This window comes from Sturnira hondurensis, unplaced genomic scaffold (genome assembly GCF_014824575.4).
Source record: "Sturnira hondurensis isolate 20B ecotype Veracruz unplaced genomic scaffold, ASM1482457v3 Scaffold0014615, whole genome shotgun sequence".
NCBI classification, from domain to species: Eukaryota; Metazoa; Chordata; class Mammalia; order Chiroptera; family Phyllostomidae; genus Sturnira; species Sturnira hondurensis.
In genome coordinates this window covers 1,227,197-1,253,734 of record NW_028087246.1, presented here as the reverse complement: position 1 = coordinate 1,253,734, position 26,538 = coordinate 1,227,197, and the positions used below count along the sequence as shown (strand labels likewise).

Sequence of the window (26,538 nt, the reverse complement as noted above, 5' to 3'; positions counted from 1 at the left end):
CCCAGGCACGGTGGTGGGGGGGCGCAAGCAGCTTCGCAGGGACCTCAAAGGGCCCCGCCCGGGGCGAGCGCAGCCCAGCACCCGGCCTTCCCCTCCCCCTCGCTGGCAGCCGTCGTGCGCACAGGCCTCCACCTCCTTTTCCCTCCCCCTCCTTCCCTGGAACCTCGGGGAGGAGTATAGAGGGAGGTGGTGGGTGAGAGGCTTTGCCGCGCTTTAGCTTATTTGCGTCAGCAGCCCCAGCAAAACAGCGGCGGGAACGCGCGCCTGGAGTTCGCGCGCGCGCCCCTCCCCCACAGCAACGGCGCCGCGGAGACCCGGCAAACTTAGGCTGTGAATGACAGTGCGGCCGGCGACTGCGCAGCGCCTGACTCACCAAGGCACTGCCGCTTTAAGCATGCTTGCCCATTGTTCGGATTGGAGCCAATGAGCGAGCACCCGCTCCCAGACCTCAGCCAATAGCATTTGGATAGGGGAGTCCGGGCACCGCCTACTAACCTATATTAAAGGTTCTGCCGCCGCGTGAGTTCCCCACTGGCTGCTCTGAAAAGCCATCTTTGCATTGTTCCTGTGTCTGCCTCTCAACTCGCTGCAGCCACCTCCGCCGCGCGCCTCCTAAGTCGCAGCGGACTCCGGCAGCTTTTTCGCCAGAGTCCTCGAACTCTCGCTTTTTTTTTTTTTAATTCACTGCATAGGATCACCGGCGTGCCCACCATGTCAGACGCGGCCGTGGATACCAGCTCCGAGATCACTACCAAGGTGAGTGGACGCCGCCCGCCCCTTCGGGGTCTGCGAAGTGTTGTCGCAGCAGTGGTGTTTGGCGCGCGGCGCCTGGACTTAGCTGAATCCGCTGTTGGTCTCTCCCGCGGGGAATCCGGCCTAGGCTCCCAAGGCAGCCCACTCTTTGTGTATGTGCGGGTGGGGGACGGGAAGCGCCGCGGGCAAACGATGTCTGTCGTGGAGTGGGTCGGGCGCCGTCGAAGGTAGGGGGAGGGCGGGTGCGGAGATTTAGGGGCTCCGGAGAACACTGCTCTTCGGCTCCGGAAACTTGTTTGTGACTCGTCTGAAGTGCGGCGGGAGGAGAGGGGCCCGGCTAGGGGGTCGTCGGCCCACGGGGCGCACGGAAATAACTTTGAAACTCCAGCGCGTTTTGGAATCGGAAGTGTTGGGGGGGCGCGTATGCGGGCCGGCTGCGGGAAGTGGCCGCTCCGCGGCGAGCGCCCGCCGGCGGCGCTGCTCTTTGTTTGGCGCGGGGCTGCCCGGTTTCGCGCCTTAGAGTGGGTCGGAGGTTTATCTGCACGGAACGCTGATAAGGTGGTGTGGGCGGCGGGCGGGCGGGCCGCGACGTCGTTTGTCTCCGTGGAGGTGTGAAGGTCTCCGTCTCCCTAGGTACTTGGGAAGGCGGGGGTGGGCGTCCTTCCGGGGGCAGTGCGCCGGGAACAGCCGCCCTGCTTAAATAATTCACCAGCGAAGCCGGGCTTGGGCTTGGCTGAGGAGAATGCCCACGCGCCAGAGGGGAGGAAACAGAAAGTGAAGGAGCGGCGCCCTGGGGCGACGATGGGCGCCCCCCGCGGCTGCCCGGGAGCGCAGTGTGGTCGGCCCCTCCGGAGGCGACGCAGGCGAACAAAAGCAGCGACCGCGGCTGGCCGGTTGTGGGGTCGTGCCGGGGGTTGTCGGAGTTCTGTACTAGGGGGTTCGTTGCAGTCCTATGATTCGAGGTCGTACGCGTTTCTGCGCGCCGCGCCTGTCTCGCTGCCGGCCTGGGAGCATCTCCGCCCTTGGCGGGAGCGCGACACTTTAAATCAGACCTGGACCTGTTTTTTTAATCGTTCGGGCCTCGTCTGAGTCTTTCTGACGGGCACGAGTCACCTTGGCGTCTCCTTAGCCCCAGTGCCCCTGGCTTCACCTCTGGCTCTTTCCCAGTGGTGGCTCCCCCGGCGGACCGGAGCTTTCGACCCGGCTTTCCAGAGGTTCCCACTGACCCCCTTTGGGGCCCAGCAGGCGATTGGTTTGGGTGGGAAGATCGGCCCTCTCCAGTACAGGCATACGTCTTGCTTTTCTGAGGTGATTTTCCGCTAGGAGTAGTAAGTAGCCGCGTAGAGCGCTTCCCCGACGGCCTCGGGCTACGCTACCGAAAAAACCCAGCGCAATTCGGGGCGGCCTCCCGCGGGACTTTGCCCGCCAAATACAGAGACGCAAGCCTGCTCTTACGGGCTTGCGGGATGGGGGGTGTCGTGGGGGCTTCCGGAGCGGGGAAAGACTGGCGCGCACCTCTCATGATCGGCGTGGCCAACGTAGCCCGCGGGCTACGGGTCTCCTGGGTCAGGGGCGCACTCGGCGGCCCCAGGCCACGTGCTCCGCGCGCGCGGTGCGTGCGGAGGCCCGCGCGCAAAGCTCGCCGGGCGGGGGCCGCGCGCCTGCGCGGTGCGACCTCCCCGCCCCCACTTGCTCCCTGGGGCTTCATGGCCGCCAGGGGGCGGGAGCGGGCGGCGCCGGGGTCGGCGTTGGGCGGGCTGGTGCAAACCGTGCCGACAGGTGCCCCGAGGCTGTTTTCTGGTTGGTGCCCGGGGCCTCTCGTTACTTGACCGTTGGCAGCAGGCCCAGCCGCACCAGGTGGAAAAAGTTACGGGGCTTCAGGGCGCCCGCAGCGGCGCTGCCCTTTGGAATGCCAGCCCTTCGAGGTGTGCGGGAGGGAGATGAGGCATTTCGGGTGAGGGCAAGTATTACCTGAGGCCGCACCAATTTGCAGGCATTGGTCTGTGCCGCACCCCCCCCCCCAAGACAGCTGTCAGATAATGGGGAGACTGGAAGCTGCTCCGGATTTTTTCAAAGACTGAAAGCTTCTCTCTAGGCCCTAGACTGTCGTGGTTTTGGGTTGGAACTCAGCTATGAGGATTCTGGCTGGTGAGGTGTCCTCCCCAGTTCTGCCTCCCTCCCCCCCTTTCCTGGCTAGTCCGCCCACGGGAATTCTCCCGCAGTGTCAGGGTCCTTCCTCCTTCGCCTTATTTATGGCACTTGTCTGCTGCCTTCCCAGAAGGACTTAGGAGAGGCGGAGCTCTCTCTTGTTGGAAACAAGTCTGACGGGTGTGTGTGTGAGTGAAGTGTTCCCGAGCTNCTGGCTGGTGAGGTGTCCTCCCCAGTTCTGCCTCCCTCCCCCCCTTTCCTGGCTAGTCCGCCCACGGGAATTCTCCCGCAGTGTCAGGGTCCTTCCTCCTTCGCCTTATTTATGGCACTTGTCTGCTGCCTTCCCAGAAGGACTTAGGAGAGGCGGAGCTCTCTCTTGTTGGAAACAAGTCTGACGCGGGTGTGTGTGAGTGAAGTGTTCCCGAGCTTGTATGCCCAGTCGGACGGGTTTGGGGCTGTGCTGCCACAGGGCCTTCTTCTCTAACGGCTGGGATATCAAACGATAACCTGACAACAGACATACTCCGTATATCTGGCCTTTCCTTCTCCCAGTCCCACGTGTATTACGCGGCGCTTTTGACTTGGAACATTCAGTGAGCACCGCAAATGTACCTGTAGTTCTGGGCCCCTTCACCAGTCTGGGTTGCTTAAAAGACTTACTGGTTCCTCCTTCCCTTTTGAAGGACTTAAAGGAGAAGAAGGAAGTAGTGGAGGAGGCAGAGAATGGAAGAGATGCACCTGCTAATGGCAACGCTGTGAGTGTCAACCTTGCTCACGACCCCCTAGCAGCTCCTGGCTGAGAAGTTCTCTTCCCAGGATGACTTGGGGCTTCATTTAGGCCAGGGTGGGGGGCAGACTGAGGAGTTTGTGTATCTAGGTCTCCTGGTGGAGGAGCTTCAGGAGCCTGAGGCTGGAGTAGAGCATCTGGCGGGGTTTGGGGCAAGGGGTGGGGGCAGGAGTGATGCTCTGTCCTTGGTAATAACCTGGTGATATTTTCTGTCGAGGAGAATGAGGAAAATGGGGAGCAGGAGGCTGACAATGAGGTAGATGAAGAAGAGGAAGAAGGAGGGGAGGAGGAGGAAGAGGAGGAGGAAGGTGATGGTGAGTAGCCTTGTCTGTCCCCACTTGTGAAAGGGTATCTGCCTGGCCTTCCACACAGGGCGCGGAGAGTTGGGGGCTCGCAGACCACCTGCAGCTAATGGGGCTTGTTCCTGTGGAGCCAGGACTTTCCTTGTTGGGGGCTAGCAATGTAAAGCTGTGCCGCACACACTAACACTGGGATGGGGAGTAACCAATGATCTGTGGGTTTGGCCTCTCTAGGTACAGCTGCTTGGGCCCCTGGGTCCCTCTCCCACCGAAGACAAGTGTCCGCATGGGTGATGTGGGTTACCCCAATTGCCCTTTGTCAGGCAGCAGAGACTGATCCAGTGGCATGCCACCCTGGCAAATCTTATCCTTGGGAGATTTCTCTAAGGAACTGCAGGCCCAGTTTTCCTGTTTTCTTACTCCTTCTCTTCCAAGTTCTGGCTGCCACTGGGTGGGAGGGTGCCAGGACCCTTCCTGGTTGGCTGAGGATAGCAGGGTGGTTTACCTGGGGTCTGTCTGATTCTCCAGGTGAGGAAGAGGATGGAGATGAAGATGAGGAAGCTGAGGCAGCTACAGGCAAACGGGCAGCTGAAGATGATGAGGTGGGTTCTGGCTTGAGGGGCAGAGGGGCTTGGGGTCTGAGAGAGGCACTGAAGCTGGAGGGGCTGACAGGACTGCATTTTGGGTGCTGGGTATTTGACTTGCTAGATGCCCCCTGAGCTGCCAGGACTGTGAGCTGGGGCTGAGGCAGTTGGTGGGTGAGCCCAGTGGGTTGGAGGGGCCTTGACAGTATTTTTCCTGCCCAGGATGACGATGTTGACACCAAGAAGCAGAAGACCGACGAGGATGACTAGACAGCAAAAAAGGAAAAGTTAAACTTAAAAAAGGCCGCCGTGACCTATTCACCCTCCACTTCCCGTCTCAGAATCTAAACGTGGTCACCTTCGAGTAGAGAGTCCCGCCCGCCCACCGCAGGCAGTGCCACCCGCAGATGACATGTGCTCTCCACACCCAACCAAAACCACAACGTGAATTTGCAACAGGGGAGGAAAAAACCAAAACTTCCAAGGCCCTGCTTTTTTTCTTAAAAGTACTTTAAAAAGGAAAATTTGTTTGTATTTTTTATTTACATTTTATATTTTTGTACATATTGTTAGGGGTCAGCCATTTTTAATGATCTCGAGATGACCAGACCAGCCTTTGGAGCGTTCCCTGTCCTACTTCCACCTTTACTTGTGGTGTGACCATGTTCATTATAATCTCAAAGGAGAAAAAAAACCTTGTAAAAAAAGCAAAAACAACAACAAAAAAACAATCTTATTCCGAGCATTCCAGTAACTTTTTGTGTATGTACTTAGCTGTACTATAAGTAGTTGGTTTGTATGAGATGGTTAAAAAGGCCAAAGATAAAAGGTTGCTTTTTTTTCCTTTTTTTGTCTATGAAGTTGCTGTTTATTTTTTTTGGCCTGTTTGATGTATGTGTGAAACAATGTTGTCCAACAATAAACCGGAATTTTATTTTGCTGAGTTGTTCTAACAAAGCTGTCTCAAGCCTGTTTTTTCTGTTTTGGTTTCTTAAAACTTGGGGAGAGGGCAGTGAGATAGGTGATGGTTGAACTCAGCCCCAGCTCTTTCCTGGGCAGGGACTGGGTTGAAAAGACACCACTTAGGGAGGAGATGGGTGTGCCTTTCGGGCAGCAGGATCCAGGTGAGGGGCCCTGGAGTGAGGGGCCAACTGGGGAGCCACATGCCAGGCTGGTCTCCTGTTGTATCAAGGACCTTCTACTGGAATCACATCATTGAATGCCAAGTGAATCTGGGTGCCCTAGAAGGTGTCTACAGCCTCTGGCACTGGAGGAACAAGTCAGGTGCTCTGGATGCCGCCTCCTAATGGGCCAGTGGGCCTTCCCTGCGCAGGCCTCCCAGGATTAGCTCTCCATGCAAGAGTTAATGGGGTAGCGCCCCCTGGCGGTGGTATGAGGCACTGTCCCTTAGTTCCTTTCCAGGGCAATGATGCAGCCTTGCTTGCCCTCGTTGTCTAATCTCTGACCTGCTGGAGAAACAAGTACCTGGTTTAGTTTGGCAGTCCCCCTGCCCCTTGAGCATAGTTGGAGCTGATAGGTGGGCTGTTTTGACTAACTAGAGAAAGTGGGACCTCAGGAGAGGTGATGGTTAGAGCCCATTAAACTTGGGGCTACACAGATGAGCTCTATTGGCAGAATCCCCAGTGTTCATTGTCCAGAAGGGCTAACAGCCCAGCTGTGGTAGTTTGGGGAATGGGCTGGTTTCAAGGTGGGGAGTGTACAGGACCCACTGCAGGAGGATTGAAAGGTGTGGATCCTGCTCCCTCCTGGTGCCACAACTTGGGTAACCCTGAGCCTCCCTTGTCTCCTGAAAAGCCTTAAATCTGGTGTCACTGTTCAAGTGAGATACGTGGATACGAGGAAAGTGGGAGTGTGGGGAGGTCACTCAACCTGGAGTTGAGAATTTGAAGGGGTGGTTGTGGATTAAGAAGGGGGCAAAAAGCCATGCAAACTCCCTGCCCCCAACACTGGCCATGCGGGGTTCCTTTTCTCACTTCAGAGCTGACTGCGGGCCACAGACCAGGGAATCTGACAGAAGGGGAGGGCTTCCTTGAGGAGGCTCCCTTGGGGCTGCGACTGGAAGGGCCCCAAGGATGAAAGGAAGAGGGGAAGGGCCATGGGGAGGAGCTGGACATGGGCAGGCCACATGCCTGAGGGAGCAGAGGGCTCCCAAGGGCGCGGGTGGGCAAAGGGGTGCGCTGGGGCAGGCACATTCTGTGGGCCGGTTACATTGGTAGGATTAGGGGAAGTTGGGGAAGGATTTTAAGCAGGAAAACTCCCTGGAAAGCAGCGAAGTAACATCTGCACGGGGCGGGGAGGGGGGGGTAGGGCTGGGTTGAAGGGAGATGCTGGGAGGGAGAGAAGTGGGCACATTTAAGACACCACATAGGATAAAGCATCGAGACTCAGGGATTGGTTGGATATTGGAGGCAGTTCCCATGGAGGATACCCCAGCTGTGGCCTGAGCCCTTGGGCACAAGAAGGAGCCGTTTACCATTGGGGTGGGGCTGGAAGTGAAGGTCTGGAGCCGCATCCTGGTGGTAGACTGTAAGAGGCTGTTGCGTGCACAGATCTGGAGGGCAGAAGCGAGGCCTCAGCTGCACCAGAGTAATGGAGGCCGAGGCGTGGATAAAGCAAGCCAGGGCGAGGGTGAAGCTGGGCACTGTCCCTCCCAGCAAGGGAAGCCTCTGAGACCAGGACCCCCTCTCACTCTACCTACACTGTGCCTCACCTCCCTCACTCATCAGCCACATCAGCCTGGGTTAGTTTGGATCCACAGCAAACCTGGGCCTCCCTCAGGGCCTTGCACTTGATGTTCTTACCATGGGAATGTGTGACTCCAAGACTTCTCATGGCTTGCTGTGTTGGGTTTCAGCACCAATGTCATCTTCCCATTTGCTTTCCCAGGACCCCCTCTCTAAGAAGCCCTTCCCCAGTGCTCACCCTTGCCCCAAAACAATTCTCACAATGTGAGCTTTTAGTCACCTACTTGTGCATGTTTTGCCTGTCCCCCAATGAGGTCAGGGGCCCCTTCTTATTTACCATGTTTCCCTGCATGTGCTAAGTATTCTGTCCATTCCATTAGTTTGTTCAATCATTAGTTCACATATATACTGATTGCTTTCTGTGCCAGACACTGTTACAGGCTCCAAGACACAGAAAAGAGCAAGAGAAACAAGGCCCCTTGTCCTTACCTGGCTGGTGGGACACCATGTGCATCCTGTTCCACACCTGTCTCCACTTCTGTGGTTTCTGCCGGATGCCTGCATTCTGGGAAGTTCTCGCCCTTCATAGAGTCTAAAGTTTAGCTGTCCTCATTGGGCTGCTCAGGCCCCAGGACACCTGTTCCCTATTGAACTGTCCCCAAACTGCTGCCAGGGTCAGGGCTTTGGTAGGAGAAACCCTCTGACCCTGTGTGCCCACCTTACACCCCTGCATAGGCTGGGCAGCTGGCTTCTTGAGGCAAGACTGGCCAGCTGCTCTGTGCTGCTGCCCAGGGCAGCAGTCTTGCAGATGTTCCCAAGGCCCAGGGCCCGGGGGGATCCTAACACAGAAGGGGACTGGAAAGGCCATATAGCAGGCAATACCAGGAGCTGGGATCAGGTCTAACCCGCCTTGCTCAGAACTACAATTCTCTCAGAAAAGAAGTGAGAAGCAGCCCCATGCAGAACAGACAGGGCAGTTAATATGGGGCAAGTAGCTATACCTTGCTGAGCCCTAATCTTTTTTTGCACAATGAGAATAGCATGAGGCAAGAGTTAGGGCCTGGCACTGCCTCTCTTGGGATCCTGTATTTGCACTGAGCTCCCTGCACCCTTTGTCCCAGCTATATCCCCTCATTCCACCAAAAGTTTGGCCTGAAACAGCCCTTGCTCCCTTCAGCAGAACCTACTTTTTCTAGTCCTGACCTGGCACACAGTTAACTACTGCCTGGGGTCCTTTCCTCAAGGTCCAGGTTTGCCTCCATCCTCTTTACTCCCAAAGTCCTTTCCAAGTGCAAGGACCGGCGGCACCCAAGGAACCCAAGTTGGAAGATTCATGAGATGGGCGCCCTCTGGTGGCCAGAGAGGAACTGTAGGGAGCTCTCTTGGGTTCTGTTCAGTCCAGGAGTCTTGTGGGGTCCCGCCCAGGGTCAGCCTCAGCCACCACTACCCCCCACAACAAGACCTTCCTCCCTCTTTATTGCTGGAACTGTAGTAGACATGACAGTCAGCGGTCATTTCCCAAGTCTTCCCTCTGGGAAGCTGATGGCTCAATCCAGGGACCTGGTCCTTTCCCTGGGACAGCCAAGGCCTCCCAAGAGCTGAGGCTAGGGTGGGCTCCACCGAGGTCACTGGCCATCCCTGGGTCTTGCCACCAGGGCTCCTCTTACTTAGTTCCATTCAATTGCTGGGTGTGCACAGCGTCCTCCTTGGGCAGACCCACACCTTAGTCATCTCTGGACCCTGTCATGGGATTCCTCACAGTCCTGGCATCAAATGGATCCCCATAGTAGGTGGGTGGGCTTCTTATTAATTTCCCGCTATGCCTTGGGGCTGCCGAAATCACAAACATGGGCTTTTAAGTTTTTACTAAATACTTTATTTATTTTTAGAGAGAGGGGCAGGGGGAGAGAGAGAAACATCAATGTGTGAGAGATACAGGGCTCTGTTGCCTCTCGCTTGCCCCAATTGGGGAGGCATGTGTCCTGACTGGGACTCAAACCAGTGACCTGTTAGTTCACAGGCCGGCGCTCAATCCACTGAACCACACCACCCAGAGCAAGCATGGGCACTTTTTAGACGTGGCATTCCCTGTGGCTACAGGCAAGGTCTTCCTCAGCAAGTGATTGTGTACCTCCTCCCAAATTCACAACTGAGGTTCCAGAATTCTGTGCCATGGCCATGCCATTTGGGCCTGGGAAGGTTTGAGGATCACGATGGTCATAACACCAATTCAGTATCATAAAGAGCCTACTTTTAAGTGAATGTAAACCCTTCAAGAAAAACTGGTTCTGACCTCAGCGTAATTGTACCAAATGAATTGTAGCTTGTTGCTGAGTATCAGCCAATTAAAAGTTGGCAGACATCTGCAGGAATAGATGATTTACATTCCAATCCTTACCCAGGGCTGGGCCCTTAGTAAATGATACGTACAGCCAACAATGTACCACAAAAGAAAATAAATGACCATTATCACCTTCTGTAATAACATAAAACAGTAAAATAAAATCCCAAGTTCTCTACCCAGTTAGAACTGACTGATCATGTACGGCACCGTCACAGAGAGGTGCCCTGTGCACCATAATTCAGATAGCATACTGTTTAGCTCAAATGCACATACATTAGCCCCAAATGAAAGTAATGATTATAATACAAGTTAAAAATTCAAATGACTATCCTTTTATAATTGAGAAGAGCTACTTGGGGGATGATTTGAATAAATCAAGTCACTTAAAAAACCATTCTGAGAAACCTAAGTAAATGTCTCTTTTCTTTGAATATATTTCTTTTAATAAGTACAAGAATTCAAAAGTATTCTGTGGAACCAAGAGCTGCTGAGAGTTCAGAAGTGGATGGCCACTACCTGTTTGTTGCGGCCAGAGATGGTGATGTGTTTCTATCCCCCTGAAAGGTGTATTTTAAAACTAAGGGCTTATTGGAGGTCCCTGAACATTCTCTGTTCACTATATACTTTGTGTCTCTGTAATTTTTCCATTGCTAATTATCTAGGCCAAAATAAATAACTAATAATTCCCTTCCTTAACTAGTTAGGTCCAAGTGACTAAGTATTTATGTCCTAACAGTGGCAGCCATGTTATTTTTTTGGAAAAAAAAAAAAAGCCATCTAAATTGAGAGAAAATGTATTTTTATTTCATTTATAATCACAATGACCTCCTAATGGGGTGTGTGCCTGCTGGGCATAGCACAGCTGCTCGAACCTTGGGATCAGATTGGACACCACCACCCTCATTTCCTGTTCACACTGATGTTTGAAGAGTACTTGCTTCTTATCACGAAGACCTTCAAACATCTGGTTTTCCAAAGATACCTCACCAGAAAGAATGTAGTGCATTCTACCGTTGTAACTGAGCCCTGGCTGTTATGGCTCATTGGATTGAGTGCCGGCCTGAGAAGCAAAGGGTCCCTGGTTCAATTCCCAGTCAGGGCACATGCCTGGGTTGCAGGCCGGGTCTCCAGTTGGGGGTGTACAAGAGGCAACCACACACTGATGTTTCTCTCCCTCTCTTTCTCCTTCCCTTCCCCTCTAAAAATAAGTAAAATCTTTTTAAAAATGGAACTATTTTGAGCTAATAGTTTAAGCAGTGTGACACAGGTGTCCTGTATCGCTGTATTTCCTTTGAAAATTATAAGATCCCACAGCCTCCCTGTAAGTTTACTGTAGAGCCATGGGGTACCTTGATGTACAGTTTGGGAACCACATGTATTCTCCAAATCTCTGCTTCTCCCTTTATTCCATCCCACCCCACAGTTTATTCAAAGCTGTTCAGTTTCAGATAAAAGCCCCAAAAAGAACTACGCCAGAGGATGTCTTCACTCTGAGGACCATTTGGACAGGGCATTTCGAAAGCCACAAAACAATTACCAGGTCACTAAGACAGAAGCTCTAAAATTAACTTGACAATACAGAGGCCTTGGTCAACAGAGATGCATCTTGGGGCTCTCTCTGGTTGTGAAGGACAAATCAGAAAGGAAGGAACTATGGAGGAGGCAGTGGGGATGGAGGACAGTGGGGGACATGTTTACAAAACGAAGTCACTACTGCATTGTGGGGCAGCTCTTCCTTTCGGAAGTTCTCATCTCCCCCCCACACCTGGGCAGATGTTTCCACCCACCCCTCTCACCCAAGGCTGGGGGCAAAGGGTAGCGAGGACATCGCCTCTTTGTCCTGGTTCCTCCTCCTCTCTCCTCTCTGTCCTATACCACGCTGGAAGGGGCTGGCCTTTCCTATCGCACCCTGAGTTCTTTGTGGGAAACTAGACAATCAAGTGTACACACCTGGTTCATGCTTTATAAAAAATAATCTTTTAATGTATTGATTTGCAGGAGTCGGGGGGGAGAGAGAGATCAACCTGTTGTTCTACTTATTGACACATTTATTAGTTGGTTCTTTTTTTTTTAAAAAGATTTTATTTATTTAGAGAGGAAGGGAAGGAGAAGAGGAGAGAAACATCAATGTATGGTTGCCTCTCATGAGTCCCCTGCTGGGAACTGGCCTGCAACCCAGGCATATGCCCTGACTGGGAATCGAACCGCGATCGTGTGGTTCACAGGCCCGTGCTCAATCCACTGAGCTACGCCAGCCAGGGCTTTATTGGTTGATTCTTGTATGTGCCCCGATGGAGGACCAAACCTGCAACTTTGGTGTATCAGAACAACACTCTAACCAGCTGAGCTACCCAGCCAGGGCCTGGTTCTTGCTTTCTTGATAATTGTTTAAAAGATTTAAAACATCTTTTCTAATAGAGCCTGGATTTCCAGGCTGTTGGCTTGCTGGGGTCTGGTCAGCCCCGCTTTGGTGGTCAAAAGCCTGAATGCTGACATCGTTCCGTTTCTTCACCTGCTCACTCCAGACCAATATACTGCCCCACCCTGTCCTCCACAGAGCACTGGCTACTGTCTGAAATTATCTGCTTGCTGTCTCCTCTCGTTAGAATCTAATGGTAGGACACTCATCTTGTCTAGGAAATATCTCCTGTCCTTTGGCCTCGAGCCTTACTACTGTGGAAACCAAAAAACTTTTAATTGTTGGTATTTTGTAAAGAACAGTGAAGGCTACTTGTAGCTCAGAGGCAAGCTCCTAAAACAAGGATCCTTTAAAATTTTCTCTTACCTCAGACTTGAAAGCACCACAGACATAATCACTTCTCTCCCAAATGGGCTTCCGCTGGCCACGGTTTTTAGACTTCCAGCCTCCCAGCCCCTTCCAGGTGCTTCCTCAGGTTCTCCAGTCAACTTCTGGAAGGGCTTTCCTTCATTTTGTAACTTATTCTGTCACTTAGGAATATGAGTCTCTACCAACTTAGAATGTCTACCCTTTCTGGAAACCGCTAAAGCAAACAAGCATTATAAAGGAATGGAAAGAGTTAAAAGCAGCAACAAACCAACAGAGAAAGGACGTTGTGAAAGAGACCACTACATGTCATGTCTGAAAGAGCAGGCTGAGGTCACACGTGTTCGGTCAATTTTATGTTCTTGGAAAGCAAGTGCTGAAGCACTCGGGACCCGCAAGCTCTATCGGCCGGTCTCCGGAGTGACACAGAGTTATGAGCCCGATAAAAATCTTTTTCTCGTCACGGAGCCAGGTTCATAGTCCAGAGAACCTTCCCTCCAGAGAAGGGAGAGATGAAAGCAGTTCCAAGTTAAAGACTGTAGGAATATTTTAATTCATAGGTTTCAATTCATTACATAATAATATCACAGTCTATTTTACAAGTTAAATGTGTGAGAATGTATGAAATAGAAACAGTAGGAAACAGCTAAACGTGGGTCAAGAACATGAATTTTCCAAAGCCAGGGGCCAGAGGAAGCTCTGTCTCCTGCAGGACCCGAGGAGGAGGCAGGGAAGGTGACGGGAAGAGCATCGGCTCCGGTGTGTGTTTGTCCCGTGTTTACCCTGGGATAGAGTTGAGGCACGCCCTCTGCCCTGGTCTGAGGTGGGGAGTTAAGTCTGGTCAACGAAGATGGCAGCTTGAGGGAAGAAAGCCATCTGGTTACCTACACAGAGTTGGTCCCCTGGTGGCTGCAGGTAGGTTTTGTCGTAGAGAGAATTAGGGGTGGAAATGTCAAAATTAAATGCGTGGAGGAAAAAAGTAAAGTTTCCTCCTTCTCCCACAAAAACCCAAATTCTTGAAATGCACATACATTCTTCTCTCAAACGTAGAACAGTCTCACTCTGGATGTGCTTACAAGAAGATCGTCGTCAAAAAACTTTGTCTCTATGATAACATTCCCACTATAAGCAAGAAGAGAAGGCAAGAGTGCTGTGTTAGGTGACAGATTTCATTTCCACCAAATGGTTTCAATCTGGGCCCATGAACATACACCCACCTAGAAGCTTGGCTTGGGGACATTAAAATCTGTGTCTATAATGTGGTTAGAAGCTTAATATGACATTTAACCTATGTGACTACGTTTGTCTTCCTTGCGTTCGGAAGTCAGAAGAGAGAGCATGTCTTAATCCTTGATACACTTAAGGTCCTTCAGAGTGCTCTGCACACAGCGGTGCTTATAAAATATGACTGTCTTTCTGATAAACATGAAAGCCTGCAGACCGCAGGGGTGGTATTTTTCCCTGCAACACCACTGTTCTCCTCACTTTGGGCAACAGCACTCTGCTCTTCTTTTGGGGAACCACCCATCTCCAGTCCATGGGTCAGTCAAGTGCCCTACCTCACCTGGCAAAGGGGCGGACACAGGATGTAATATGGGCCCATCAGACTCTCTTCCCTAAGCAGGACTCTTCCCTAGGGCTGCTCCTTGAGGAGACCATCCACAGATTCCTGCAACCTGCACCTTTCGAGCTGCCCAGAGCTCAGCCCTTTCAACTCTGGCATGGGAGCCAGGGTCAGTTTCTACGGCAACCAAAGAACCCCAAACGATACACCTGTATTGGGCAGAGTAGACTTTCATTTTTCTTGGTGGATATCTCAGTGTTTCAAAACCAAACCATTTCTGAACCGAGTTAAGGGCAAACAGAGGTACTGCCTTTGGGTTCTGAACACTAACATGACTTCGGTAACCTCAATGATGTTACCGTAGACTTACTGGTTTTAATATCTGAAAGAAATCAGGCCTGGCCAAGGAGTCAATTTACGCTTAATAAAACACAAAAAATGCCTTCTACATACTACACCATACTTTCCCAGAGTAATTAATAGCCAGCAGATATATTTTTGCTGGTGATTAATTTAAAAATAGGTAAATAAGGAATTCAAGATCTGAATGGTTTATAGAATATAAAACACTATTTTAATTAAAAATCTACTAAAGATTTATAAACAATCTCTACTTAGAAATTCAACATGACTTTCATAAAGGACCTGTTTAGAGATGATTCAACATTACACAATTATCTGTGTGAATATGTCACTATTAGGCACTATTACTAAAACTTTTGAAAGACTAGCATCTTTTCCCAAGAGAAAATGGGTGGGCGGTTATTGACAGTGTTTTTGGACAAACAATCAACTCATAATTCTTTGAGCTAGAAGCACTGCTATTAAAATGGTAAGCTAGTCTCTGAAAAACTGTACCCAAATATTATCCTCTAAAACAGAACAGGACTTTGCCAGATTCTGTTAAAGGCCGTTTAAAAAGCACCAGAAGTTTGGTAATCAGGAAAGGAAGGAAATGAGCATGGATTTAATACATTATATGCCAGTTTCCTTCCATGTCATCTCACTTTATTCTCACTACACCTCTGTGAGAATGATTAATTCTATGTTTAGAAAGGAGAAAAATAAGGCCCAGAGAGGTAAAGTAGATTGTCCGAATTTACACAGCTAGTCAGGGTTAACCAGGAGTTTTAGTCTAAAGGCCTCATCTAAAGTTTTATATTCTTTCCATTCTACCACACTTTTTTGTATGACAAAAATCAGTCACCAGTAAACTCGGATACCCCAGGGTACTCTTTTACCCTCATTTTCAATGTACGTTGCCTGCCTGCTGAGCGGGAACACAAGCCCCACCTGCCCGGAAGGCCTGCTTCTAGAAACGCCCCCCAGTCCCTGCGGCCTGCTCACTCACGTCAGCACGCTGGCGGGCATCATCTGGGACTCGGGTGCTGCCTCTATCAGGGACTGCCAGGTGTTTGTGGAGTTAGGGATCACAAAGCCAAACTCGAAGAACCACTCTGAGGGAAGAAGCAGAAGCAGGTCAGTGGGCATCCCAGAAGGTGTCCCCAGGCTCCTCGTACCCCTCCTTTACAGCCAGCCTCTTTTCACCCTAAGGACCACCAATGAAGCCACCAGAAACCTCCCAGGGCAGAGGCATGAAAAAGGCTCTGAGACACACCAGACGCCTGTTCCCTATGCTCTGGGGTCTAACGGACAAGGGCCAGTGGGCTCATAGAGTATACGCTAAGTTTTCTGAGAAGGCTGGATGTAAATTATAAACAAATACAGAACAGGCCTTTTCACTTGGAATTTGAGCTCTAGGACACACATATGCCTTCTTACACTTAACGGTGAAAACTCAATGCCTAGTGGTCCTGCCACTCAAATCTGTATGAGAACATGGAGAGCACTGTACCAGGCCCTGATCAGCAGCTTCCTGTGACCATGTTACAATACCACGCCAGTGACAAAGCAGGCGCCAAACTCAGGCCTGCAGTGTCAGAAACCCTTTTTAGGCTCAAAGCCCCTGCTAGTGACAACTTTGTTCTCACTGGGGTCCCCGATCTTGCAGGATGTAGGAATCCCGTCACAAACTGATCTGCAAAACGAATGTGATCACAACAGTGCTTTAGAGTTCACTGGTCTTGCCTTTTGTCCCTGTCACCCTAGCCTGGATTTCAGGCATGGAATACCTTCTAGGCATTGCCCTTTGAAGTAAACTTTTTGTTCCAGGCGGAATTTTTCCATTTGCTCTGCTGAAGAGAAGTTCAATTCTCGAGATACTGCCTTGCACTTGAGAATTTTCTTGGGAACACGGGCTGGTAAAGAAAAAGAAATATTGAAGCCAGTCTAAACAAAAAACCACATGACTGTGGTGCTTCAAGTTTCTGGAAGCTGATTTAGAGCACCCACTATCTATGTTAAATTTTAGAGAATGCCTTAGTAACAGAACTATACTTTTTAATTAGAGAAGTCCCCAACTGGTCAAGTGTATGTGACTGAAAGGTCTTCAAGGAACATCAGCTGTAGTGCATTTGAGGGCCTTACCTAGCTACTCTCATCAGGAAAGGGGCTGAATGGGCACCTGCCCTTTATGCTGTTGTATTGGTTTTAACCCCTTAGTTTTTCTTTAGGAAGGGAAGGAGAGAAGGAGAGAAACATACAATGTATGGTTGCCTCTCGTGAGTTCCCTGCTGGGAACTGGCCTGCAACCCAGGCATGTGCCCTGACTGGGAACCAAACCGCGATACTCTGGTTTGCAGGCCCGCGCTCAATCCACTGAGCTACACCAGCCAGGGCCTTAGTTTTTCTTTTATTTCAGGAAAATAAACATGCAAGTTTTATTTTGGAAAAAAAAAGTTGAGATCTTTGTATCTTTGGGTATATTCTACTGCTAAAATTTTAACAAAAGTGGGTTTGGGAAAGTGGGAGACAGAAACTTAAGAAACAAGAAGTCTTATTAGCACATGTGGGTTAAAGTGCTGTGCTGCCAGGACTCACCCTCTTGTTAGGTCTGTATTAACTGGCCTCCCTGACACTTTGGCCCTGCCCCCCAGACATCACAGCCCTGGGCAGACACAGGGCTGGAGGGTACCTTCATGTTCCACTCCAGGGATGGACAGGTCTTCTGTTCCTTGCCAAAGTATCTTCCCTGTCTCAGCATCCCGAAGGTTCATCCAATTTCTGATCAGATACGTTGAGGAAAATAAGACACTGAAAGTGACTCCTACTTTGTCCTTCACCTAACTACAAGTGCCATGTAAGCAAATGAGAATGTAGGAGAGTCCATAAGACATTGAAAGGAAGAAGCACAAAACCACGAGGAAGTATTTTTATCTACAACATAAGAACCCAAGGCTTGTACACATTTAGAAAGAGGTAGAAAATGAACAGTGCAAATTTAAATTTTCCAACAGAATATGACCAGTTAAGATAAAAGACCTAAAGCAATAGGTATGAGAAGCATCCCAGGAAACAATTCAGGCTGATCACTGCACAGCGAAGAGCACAGTTTATAAGTTTTACTTGAGCAAGTCCAGAGCTCTCAAGTAGCTTTTCATAGCCTGCTCTTAACTATGAGAAAATAGCCAAGGATCACCAGCAGCTCAAGAAAGCATTTACTATGAAAGACAGACCAAAACAAAGAGAAAAAAGCAACGTAAAGGATAAAAGAGACTATAAAGGAAGATACAAATTTTTTAAAAGGAGCATTAAAAACAAATAATCAAACTACCACAAACAACATAACCCTTATAGACACTAAAAATTATATACAGCTCTGGCTGGTGTGGCTCAGTGGATTAAGCACAGGCCTGCTACCAAAGGGTTCTATTCCCAGTCTAGGGCACATGCCTGGGTTGCAGACCAGGTCGCCAGTAGGGGGCACATGAGAGGCAACCACACATTGATGTTTGTCTCCTCTTCCCCTCTGTCTAAAAATAAAATAAATAAAATCCTTAAAAAATTAAAATTAAAAATTTTATATATGATTGAATTTTGTATAATTTTGGTGATTTTCTCTGACTCAAGATTACAACTTTTGAGGCTGGTCAATTGATAATTTCTTTCAGTCAGTAAACACCTTCTAATATAAGTAATTATATTTTCTAGCTTCTATACTGTTCAGCATACAATAAACGAGTCAACAATACCAATTTAAAAAAAAAGAATGCTCAGAGAACAAAAGGAAGTCTAGAAAATACACCTTTTGATAGCAGAACCAAACAATTCAAAGCAAAGGTTGGAAAACAAAGTTCAAGAACTTTTTCAGAAAGAGAACGACAGCAAGGATAGGAAACAGGACATTAAAGATATAAAAAGCAGATATTAGTCCAAGAGGTTGACATCTAATAGAAGTTTGAGAAGGAACAGAAAAACCAAGAGAAGAAGTCATCAAAATGAATTAATTCAAGAAAACTTCCCAGATTAAAAGGGTTGAACAAGTGTCCAAGTCACATTGTTGTAAACTTGCAGAATGTCAAGATTAAAGAGAAGCTTCCAGAGAGAAAACAAATCGTCACATAAACAGTCAAAATCAGAAGGGGAAAAAATTTTAGAATGAAACCGGTTTTTCAACAGGAACTCTGAAGGATAGAAAAAAATGGAGCAGTGCTTTGGAGATTCTTAGGGAAATGATTCCAAAAAATATAGCCTTCTCAAGAAACCAACAATAATATGCTTCTTCAAAAACAACAAGGAACAGGCCGGAAGGGAGAGAGAGAAAGCCAGAACAACTGAGGACCAGGGGGAAAAAAAAAGACAGGGGCCACCAAGGAAGGGGATGACATTGGATCTAGAAACAAGGGACCTACAACAAGAGACAGGTGATGGTATCCCTGGAGTGACGGTGAAGGAGAGACCCCAGAGTTCATAGGTCTTTAGCAGGCCTGGAAGGTGACTGGGGTTCCAGACACAGCAGGTCAGAATGCTCAGGGATTTTCTCTTAAGAAGATGGAATTCATAGAATGTATTTATATGGAAAGTAGAATTATACAATTAGGGGAGATGTGGGGATTATGGTACATTAGTGTGCAAAGGAATAAAAAGACAATTATTAACATCAGGGACAAAACAAGCAAAGGGGGCACTGGAAGTGAGCAGCAATCACAGCAGACTTCATGGCTTCACCGCAGACGGGGTGGACAGAGGCACAGTGACAGAAACACAGGCTACGGACCCAGTGCAACCATCCTGGGAGGCTGGGGGGAGAAGACCGTGCATGTGTGGTCAGGTGTAAAGTGTAGAGAAAGAATAAAACTACTTTCCATAGTGGCAGGTCAATAAATAATGCCTAAAATAAAAACATTAAGACAGTCAGAGTGTGCTATTAAGAAATAGCAAGGTAGCGCGGGCCTGTGAACCAGAGGAAAGCGGTTCGATTCCCAGTCAGGGCACATGCCTGGGTTGCAGGCCAGTTCCCTGCAGGCCAACTCCCAGCAGGGGATGCACAAAAGGCAACCTCTCTCTCCCTCTCTTTCCCCTCTAAAGATAAATAAATAAGTAAAATCTTGAAAAAAAAAAAAGAAATATCAAGGTAAGTAGCAAGTAAATCAGCTAGAAAGAACTGAAAACAATTTGCTCTGAGAAGTAGAAAACAGGAGTGGGAGGCATACTCTTCATCAGAAACTGGGTAGAACAATGTACACACCCAACTTTGATAAAAATATAGATTAAAGTGAAAAAGACCCAAGTTTTATTGCTTATTTTTAAAAAACAATGGACAAATCATTAAAGGAAAAGAAAATTAATATTAACTATGCATGGAGGGTTAGTATGAAAGATGGTTAACATTTGTGAAGAGATTGAGCTTCAGATAAATAGTGGATGTAGCTTATGTCTTCCTTCCTTTTTTTTTTGCTATCTGGCAAACAAACCCTCTTCCCAACCAGTACCCTGTGGCCTCCATTCCCCAATGGGAGGCAGTGACTGCTTTGCACTATAGCGGCTAGAAGACCCAGAACCTTCTTTACTGGTCCTGGTGCAGCTGGAGGCAAGCACATGACCTAGGCTTGGACACCTGTGTACCTAGTTCTGGGCCCCTGAAACCATAGTCACACAGGACTTGAAAAGTCAGTGGTTCTTCAGGGTGGGTAGCAGATAGTGCCACCCCGACCTTTCCCACAGTGTGGCCATGGCTGCGGGCCCTTGTCCTCCACTGCCAGTCAGTTTTCAAAGGTCCAGGAGAGCCTTTGAGCCTTTCCCACTGTTTGGGTAGCTTGCAGTGGAGAACCCTGAACAACACAGTTTTTTAGAATCATTATGTATGCAATGCTACTGCACTTAACCCTCTGGAAAGATTCATTCTACATTTGGCTGCTATGTAAGAAAAGTCGCAGAAGATGACCAAAGGTTCTCCAGTAGAGTGCCTTCAATGTGATGGGTACACTAGCTTCCTGTGCCCTCACCCAGCTTGTGTGCCCCTGCGCAAACCTCCCACTGCGCTGAAGTTGCACTGGCTGTGCTGCTTTCGGCCCGGTTTACACAATCCTCACAAACCCTCCTTCTGCGCTCATTATATTGCCAGGTACTGCTGCTCTTCTGCATCTAGGTGGTTTTCTCTCCTCTGCTTCATATTGCTAAACTCCACTTAAAATAAAACCAAAAAACTAAATTCTAAAGCAAGTCAAAAGTATACATACTTGATTAGGTCATGTCTTACAATTCTAACTACTACAAATATTCTTACCCATCCTAGGGCCTCCATGTTAAGAGGAAGCTTCCCCAACTGGAGAAATAAATAGATACGGCTGCTTTAGCAAGGCCACTCTGAGCTCAGGTCTAAACAGAATGGCCTTAGACATTTAAGCCCAAGCTTTTCAGAAGACACAATTATTCATTCAACCTCCTCGGTACATGCTTTCATTCTCTCTACAGATGTCTTTAATGTACCAATACAGCCACAATGGATACCAGACTTTCTTAAACAAAACTAAAATGACTTCTGAAGTTCCAGGCTCACGTTCAAGTGGGGTATTCTAGCAAAACTACTGTGATAAAAGCCTTGGAGAAGGGGCTCCCCTCACAGAGAAACAGCTGGGTCAGACACAGCAGCTTCTAGAAAAGTATTACTACCACTGGACTGGGTCAGAGAGAAAAGCCTTAATAAATAATTCAGAATTAGAGAAATAAAAACAGCTCCATCCAACGATGATGGGACAGAGGCTACTTACAGCCCATCCAAGTTCTGTAATTTTAGGGATGAAAAAGAATGCTCTTAGTCCATGGTAGAAATGCTGCCATTTGGGAACAACTTTATAAATCATAAAAATACAAATCCATGATAGCCTATGAGTAAAAATAAATAAAAATTATTAAGGTAGGTGTCTTAAAATAAGAAAAGCTGGTTCTCTAGAGAGGAGGCATGTTTGGCTAAAAATGTTAGAAATGAAAGACAAGCTTTGATGGCTGGTCATTAAATGGCTGAAAACATTTCTGTTTTAACAGCTTTTTGACAACCAGATTTTTCAGAGGAAAAGAGCCTGAGTTTCAAGACTCAAAGGTCAAGTCACTTCCAATCTTGAGAGAGGAGAGGATTAGGTGGACAAGCTTTAAGGAGGGGGGTTGGAGGACTATTTATAAATACCACCTTCTGGGTCATCCAGGTCTTACGGGACCAGATTACCTGGCATTCATCACCCAAACCGCCTGACACCCAATTGATCAGCATCCTGGATCAACCGGGAATGCAGAACTGATCAGTCTCGAGGATGTGACTTTACTATGAGAATTAGCAACTTTCCTTTCTTCTCAGAACACTTCTGGATTTTTGCCTAATTGTGTTTCCAAACTCTAAGGTCCTTGAATAAATCTTTGTTGTTTATTTCTTAAAAAAAAACAACAAAAACTAAAACAACGAAAACCTCCCTTGCGATTTATGCACAGGACAGGCACAAAGGAATGCTTCCTCACTAAGGGGCACCTGGGCTCAGAGGAGAGCTGTCCTTGGTAGCCTTATTTGCAACCAGGCAGACAAAAAGAAGCACTTTCAGATGTAAAAGTACGACCATCTTAAAAATAAGCTTCAGAACTAAAACCATAAACTTCAGAGCAAAATCAATAGTTTGTAAAGTGTCAAGTCTTAAGAAAAATTAAGAAAGGAAACGAAGATAAACATTATGGAAGAATGAGATGCTTGGTTCACCATGCAAAGTTACAAAAGTCCTCTTACATTTTAAAGAATACATGTGGTCCGGTGTGGGTTAGGTTCAGCTCAGGGCAGGAGCTGACCTGAGGCAGAGAAGGCATGTGTGGAGGTGGTGATGATGGAGTGGGTAGGGAAGGCTTGGGGCTTGGAAGAAACCAGTTAGATGAATGGGGTATTAGGGAAATTTCCTTGAGAGATGTCAATGCAGGAACTGGGATAAAATATTTAAAATATTTTGTAGCAACCATCTAGAAGCATTTTGGAATGAGTACACAGGCTCTTGGAGTCTTAATTAGTTTTAAATGGAAATGGTCAACACTGATATTTATATATTGAACAGAACAGATTCACGGTGGAGGCCAGTACCTCACTGGCCAGTTGAGGGCGGAGGGAAGAGAGAGAGGGATATTAGGGGAGGGGAAGAGTCAGTAGAGACAGGGAAGAGGGAAGGCAAAGATGGGAAAGAGGAAGGAAAACAGAACACACACAAACAGAGGGATAGAAAGACACAAGGGAGGGAGTAAAAGGAAGAAAAGTTACTCAGAAAAAAGAGACAAACAGAACCAAGAGCCAGAGCCAGAGCAGAAGGCAGCAAAAAGGAAGAGCTCAGGAACTTTAGAGATGAGAATCCAGTTTTTTCCTACTTTAACACTGGACATGAGTTGTGTTGATTACTGGCTTTCATAGAATGTTTTAGAACTGATGGATAGAGGAGGAAGGCTGTGCACGACTGTTAAGCTCCTCTGAAAATGCTGACTGGCTGATTCATAGTTCCCTGTAATTTATCATCCAAACTGTGGTAATTTTAAGAATGAAAGAGGGTGCTAACTGTACTGCACACTTAAATGAGCTGGTTATGTGAAGGGTTTAGAACAGTGCCTGGGTATTGAGTAAGCAGTGTGTTAGCTGTTACTATTACGGTTAATTCTTTATCATCTTTCTATCAGCCTCCTGATATTTTTCCTTGCTTTTATTCTTGCCTCCTCCTCCAACCCATTCTCCTCACAGAAGAAAGTGGTTTCTTAAAACTGTAAATTAGATGTCAAAGCCCATTTTCCTTTGTATTTAAAAAACAAAACAGTTCTTTCCAGTTCACAGGGCCCCCCTGTCTCAATGTTCTAGCCACAATGAACTCTTTTTCTCCAACACACTAGTCTTTTCTGCCTGAGACACCAGCCCAACTGCTCTTGCTCTCCACACCCTCAGGTCCTGGCTTGTGGCACCTTCTCAGGGATTCCTGGGACTACTCAGTCTGCAGTGGTCCCTGCATGCGGATCTGCCTGACTCCTAAGAAAATCACTAGAAAACAATGGCCTTTCCCCCTCCTATTGGCACTTGCCATTAAGCTAGATCTCTTAAGGTACCTATCTTTTTGAATTAGTGTTTTTGTATTCTTTGGACAAGTACTCAGAAGTAGAATGGCTGGGTCATAATTTCTCTTTCAGAATCTCTCTAGAGGCCCAGGAATGTTCATTTTGAAAAGCAACTCTTTTTTTCCCTCTTCACTTAATCCTCATCTGAGGACATGCTTATTGATTCTAGAGAGGGGAAGAGAGGGAGAGAAACACCAATCAGTTGCCAGCTATATGTGCTCAGACCAGGGACCAAGCTTCCAACCCAGGCATGTGTGCTGACAGGGAATTGAACCCCTGACCTTCTGGTTTACAGGACGATGCTCCAATGGACTGATCCACACTGGCCAGGGACTATGCAGCTTTTTTAAAAAAAATATTTTATTTATTTATCCTTAGAGGGGAAGGGAAGGAGAGAAGGAGAGAAACATCAATGTATGGTTGCTTCCCGTGAGTCCTCCGCCGGGAACTGGCCTGCAACCCAGGCATGTGCCCTGACTGGGAATTGAACCGCGATCATGTGGTTCACAGGCCCACGCTCAATCCACTGAGCCGCACCAGCCAGGGCGACTATGCAGCTTTTTTAAACACGGGGTCAGATTTACCAGGCCACATATTTGTATCTCCTGGCTAAAGCAGAATGTATAATTCTACCTCCCTAAACCAATCAACAATTAAAAGTCAGCTTCCATTGCCAGATGGCCTCTCTCCAATTCCTATTTCCGGTCTGATTTTCTAGTACTGCTCCCCATAACACTTCCCTTTATTCTGAACTCTCATGATGCTTCTCTCGGGCATTTTGTGTATTAGTTACCGCCTTCCTAATTTGATTCTGGGTGTCTTGAGGGCAGAGGCTGCAGTCAACTCCCTCCATGAAGTTGACTGCAAAAGCAGGGAAATCTCTGGCTGTGAGAGCCTGGCATTTGGTCACATCAATCAGTAACTTTTCCATTGTATTGAAAGTACTTAGCAAAGATTTTTCTTTTGGGTGATATGGCTAAGAAGGATGAACAATTATTAGAAATTATTACGTTTAGGGTATTATTCTATTTAAGGATAGTCAATATTAATGTTTTATAGGGTATATTTTCTTAGAAAGATTTTCATTTTAGAATTGTCTGAAGGCAAAAAAAGAACTAATTTTTTTTTTTCAGGAGCACGATCTTTATTTACATGCACGGGCCCAGAGGAGGGTGATCTCCAAATTCTGAGCCAGGAACTAATTTTTTAATGTTTATTTTTATTTTACACTGTAAAGTTCAAACTAACTTATCTCTTTTTCATGGCACTTTTTAACAGGTATTACAGCAGTGATTTTCAAGCAGTATGCCAGAAGAATTTTTAAAAAATATTTTATTTATTTATTTTTAGAGGGGAAGGGAAGGAGAGAAGGAGAGAAATATCAATGTATGGTTGCCTCTCATGAGTCCCCTGCTGGGAACTGGCCTGCAACCCAGGCATGTGTCCTGACTGGGAATCGAACCGAGATCGTGTGGTTCGCAGGCCCCTGCTCAATCTATTCTATTGCTTTTGGATGGCATGTTTTGCCTATACCTGTTTAGTACATCTGNGACGGGGAATCGAACCGAGATCATGTGGTTCGCAGGCCCCTGCTCAATCCACTGAGCTACACCAGCCAGGGCTGCCACAAGAATTTTTAAAACATGCAACACCTGACTATTTAGTCCGGGGCACTGTTTCCTTCTCCCTTAGATCATCAAAATAAAAAATGACAACAGCCAACAAAGCAATAGCCATGAATCAAAATTATACTTTTTTCTGTGTGTCAGATAGGGAAAAAATACATTTTTTGGTGTGCTGCAGAACTGAGTAACTAGTTTATGTGTTCTATGAGATGAAAAAGGTTGAAAATTGCTGACTTAGAGTTATTGTATAGTTATTTATCTAGCACTTGAATCTTACTTTCTGTCTATTTAAACAAATAACCCAATTCTAGAAATAATCCTTTCCTGCCATTTTAAAAACAGTTTAGAATTATAAACTTTGGAAAATGGAAATCACTTAAAGATGCTGCAAGGTCAAAATGGGGGCACATTCCTAAAGCTGTGCCAGAGAAGCGAAGATCTTCAATTAGCTCTGTCATCATGAAACTGGCCACATGCGAAAGCATCATTTTTAGTGGGAGATTACTGTAAAGAAACAGCACAGCCAGTCTTCTTTATGTCTTCATACTACTTTTAGAGATTTGCCAGCTTTTAAAAATAAATGAGTATATCTGTTTGCTGGTCATCCGAATGTACACATTTAGCTAGAAAAAGGTAACACATCTAAGTTTATGTGAAGTGCTTTAATGTAAAAGCCCAGAGAGAATGCTTTTTTAAGTGCAGGTGAATTTAATTTTAGCAACTTGAAACAGTCATATTAAAATAAAGATTTTTTTGTAACTTAAACAATTTACAAAGCTCAATACCAATTTACTGTTTTAAAGGTACCAAACAAGTTATCTTATAAATGAGTAACTTTTCTCTAACATTAACATTTAAAACCCTAATTTGAGAGTTGTAAGTGAATTTCTGCTATTGTAATTTCTTTTTTTAAAATATTTTATTTATTTATCTTTAGAGGGGAAGGGAAAGAGAGAGGAAGGAAACATTAATGTATGGTTGCTTCTTGTGCATCTCCTGCAGGGAACTGGCCCCTGCCAGGAACTGGCCTGCAACCCAGGCATGTGCCCTGACTGGGAATCGAACCGCGATCATCTGGTTCACAGGCCCGCGCTCAATCCACTGAGCTACACCAGCCAGGGCTGCTATTGTAATTTCTTAAGGCAGGGTATAGCTATAAGCCTTCATTGTGACAGGGAAGAATTCCAGTCACGTTGGATGACAACAACTTCTAAAGATAACACCGCATTTAGACATACTCACATTTCAGATAATAACCCCCCTAAAAAGCCAGAATTTAGTTTGTCACACCACAGCAATATATCTTTCCCTGCTGCATAAAACCTCTCTTAAAAAATTCCTTTGATGTCTTCATAAAGTTACTTTTTTTCCTCTTTTAAAGCCAAAGACCCTGGAATGCATCACTGTCATATCAATGGCACCTTATAATAAGTGTACACTTTCAACATTGCCTCAAGCAAGGCTCAACATCAAACTATGGGAAAGGAG

The 26,538-nt window shown here is 47.3% G+C and overlaps 2 protein-coding genes across 7 annotated transcripts in view; one reads left to right on the top strand and one right to left on the bottom strand.

The window, feature by feature from the left end:
- Positions 1-508: 508 nt before the first annotated feature.
- On the top strand, positions 509-5,528 carry PTMA (prothymosin alpha). Of its 2 annotated transcripts, none has more exons than XM_037063541.1 (5): positions 509-756; positions 3,585-3,656; positions 3,906-4,002; positions 4,516-4,589; positions 4,794-5,528. In XM_037063541.1, the coding sequence occupies exons 1-5, from the start codon at positions 712-714 to the stop codon at positions 4,839-4,841; spliced, it is 336 nt and encodes a 111-aa protein (XP_036919436.1). In that variant the 5' UTR covers positions 509-711; the 3' UTR covers positions 4,842-5,528. The 2 variants fall into 2 exon arrangements, with proteins under 2 accessions (XP_036919436.1, XP_036919437.1); XM_037063542.1 differs by having other exon boundaries at positions 510-756; positions 3,909-4,002.
- A 7,406-nt stretch (positions 5,529-12,934) lies between these two features.
- The window catches only part of PDE6D (phosphodiesterase 6D), a 41,868-nt gene continuing 28,264 nt past the window's right edge, over positions 12,935-26,538 (bottom strand). For 2 of the 5 annotated variants that reach the window (XM_037063535.1, XM_037063540.1), the window contains 4 exons: positions 17,004-17,092; positions 16,102-16,227; positions 15,321-15,426; positions 12,935-13,527 (listed from right to left, as the gene is read on the bottom strand). In XM_037063535.1, coding sequence (XP_036919430.1) covers positions 13,446-13,527; positions 15,321-15,426; positions 16,102-16,227; positions 17,004-17,092 — 403 coding nt within the window. In that variant the 3' untranslated portion in view covers positions 12,935-13,445. Of the gene's footprint in view, positions 13,528-15,320; positions 15,427-16,101; positions 16,228-17,003; positions 17,093-20,404; positions 20,502-26,538 lie in introns of those variants that run through there. The other 3 variants (XM_037063537.1, XM_037063538.1, XM_037063539.1) reach the window with 3 other exon arrangements.

Excerpts from the sequence above, each read along its gene's own strand:
- PTMA (XM_037063541.1), top strand. The coding sequence starts at position 712 with ATGTCAGACGCGGCCGTGGATACCAGCTCCGAGATCACTACCAAG. Across the intron at positions 757-3,584 it reads GCTCCGAGATCACTACCAAG|GACTTAAAGGAGAAGAAGGA; the intron begins GTGAGTGGACGC and ends TCCCTTTTGAAG. Across the intron at positions 4,590-4,793 it reads GGGCAGCTGAAGATGATGAG|GATGACGATGTTGACACCAA; the intron begins GTGGGTTCTGGC and ends TTTCCTGCCCAG.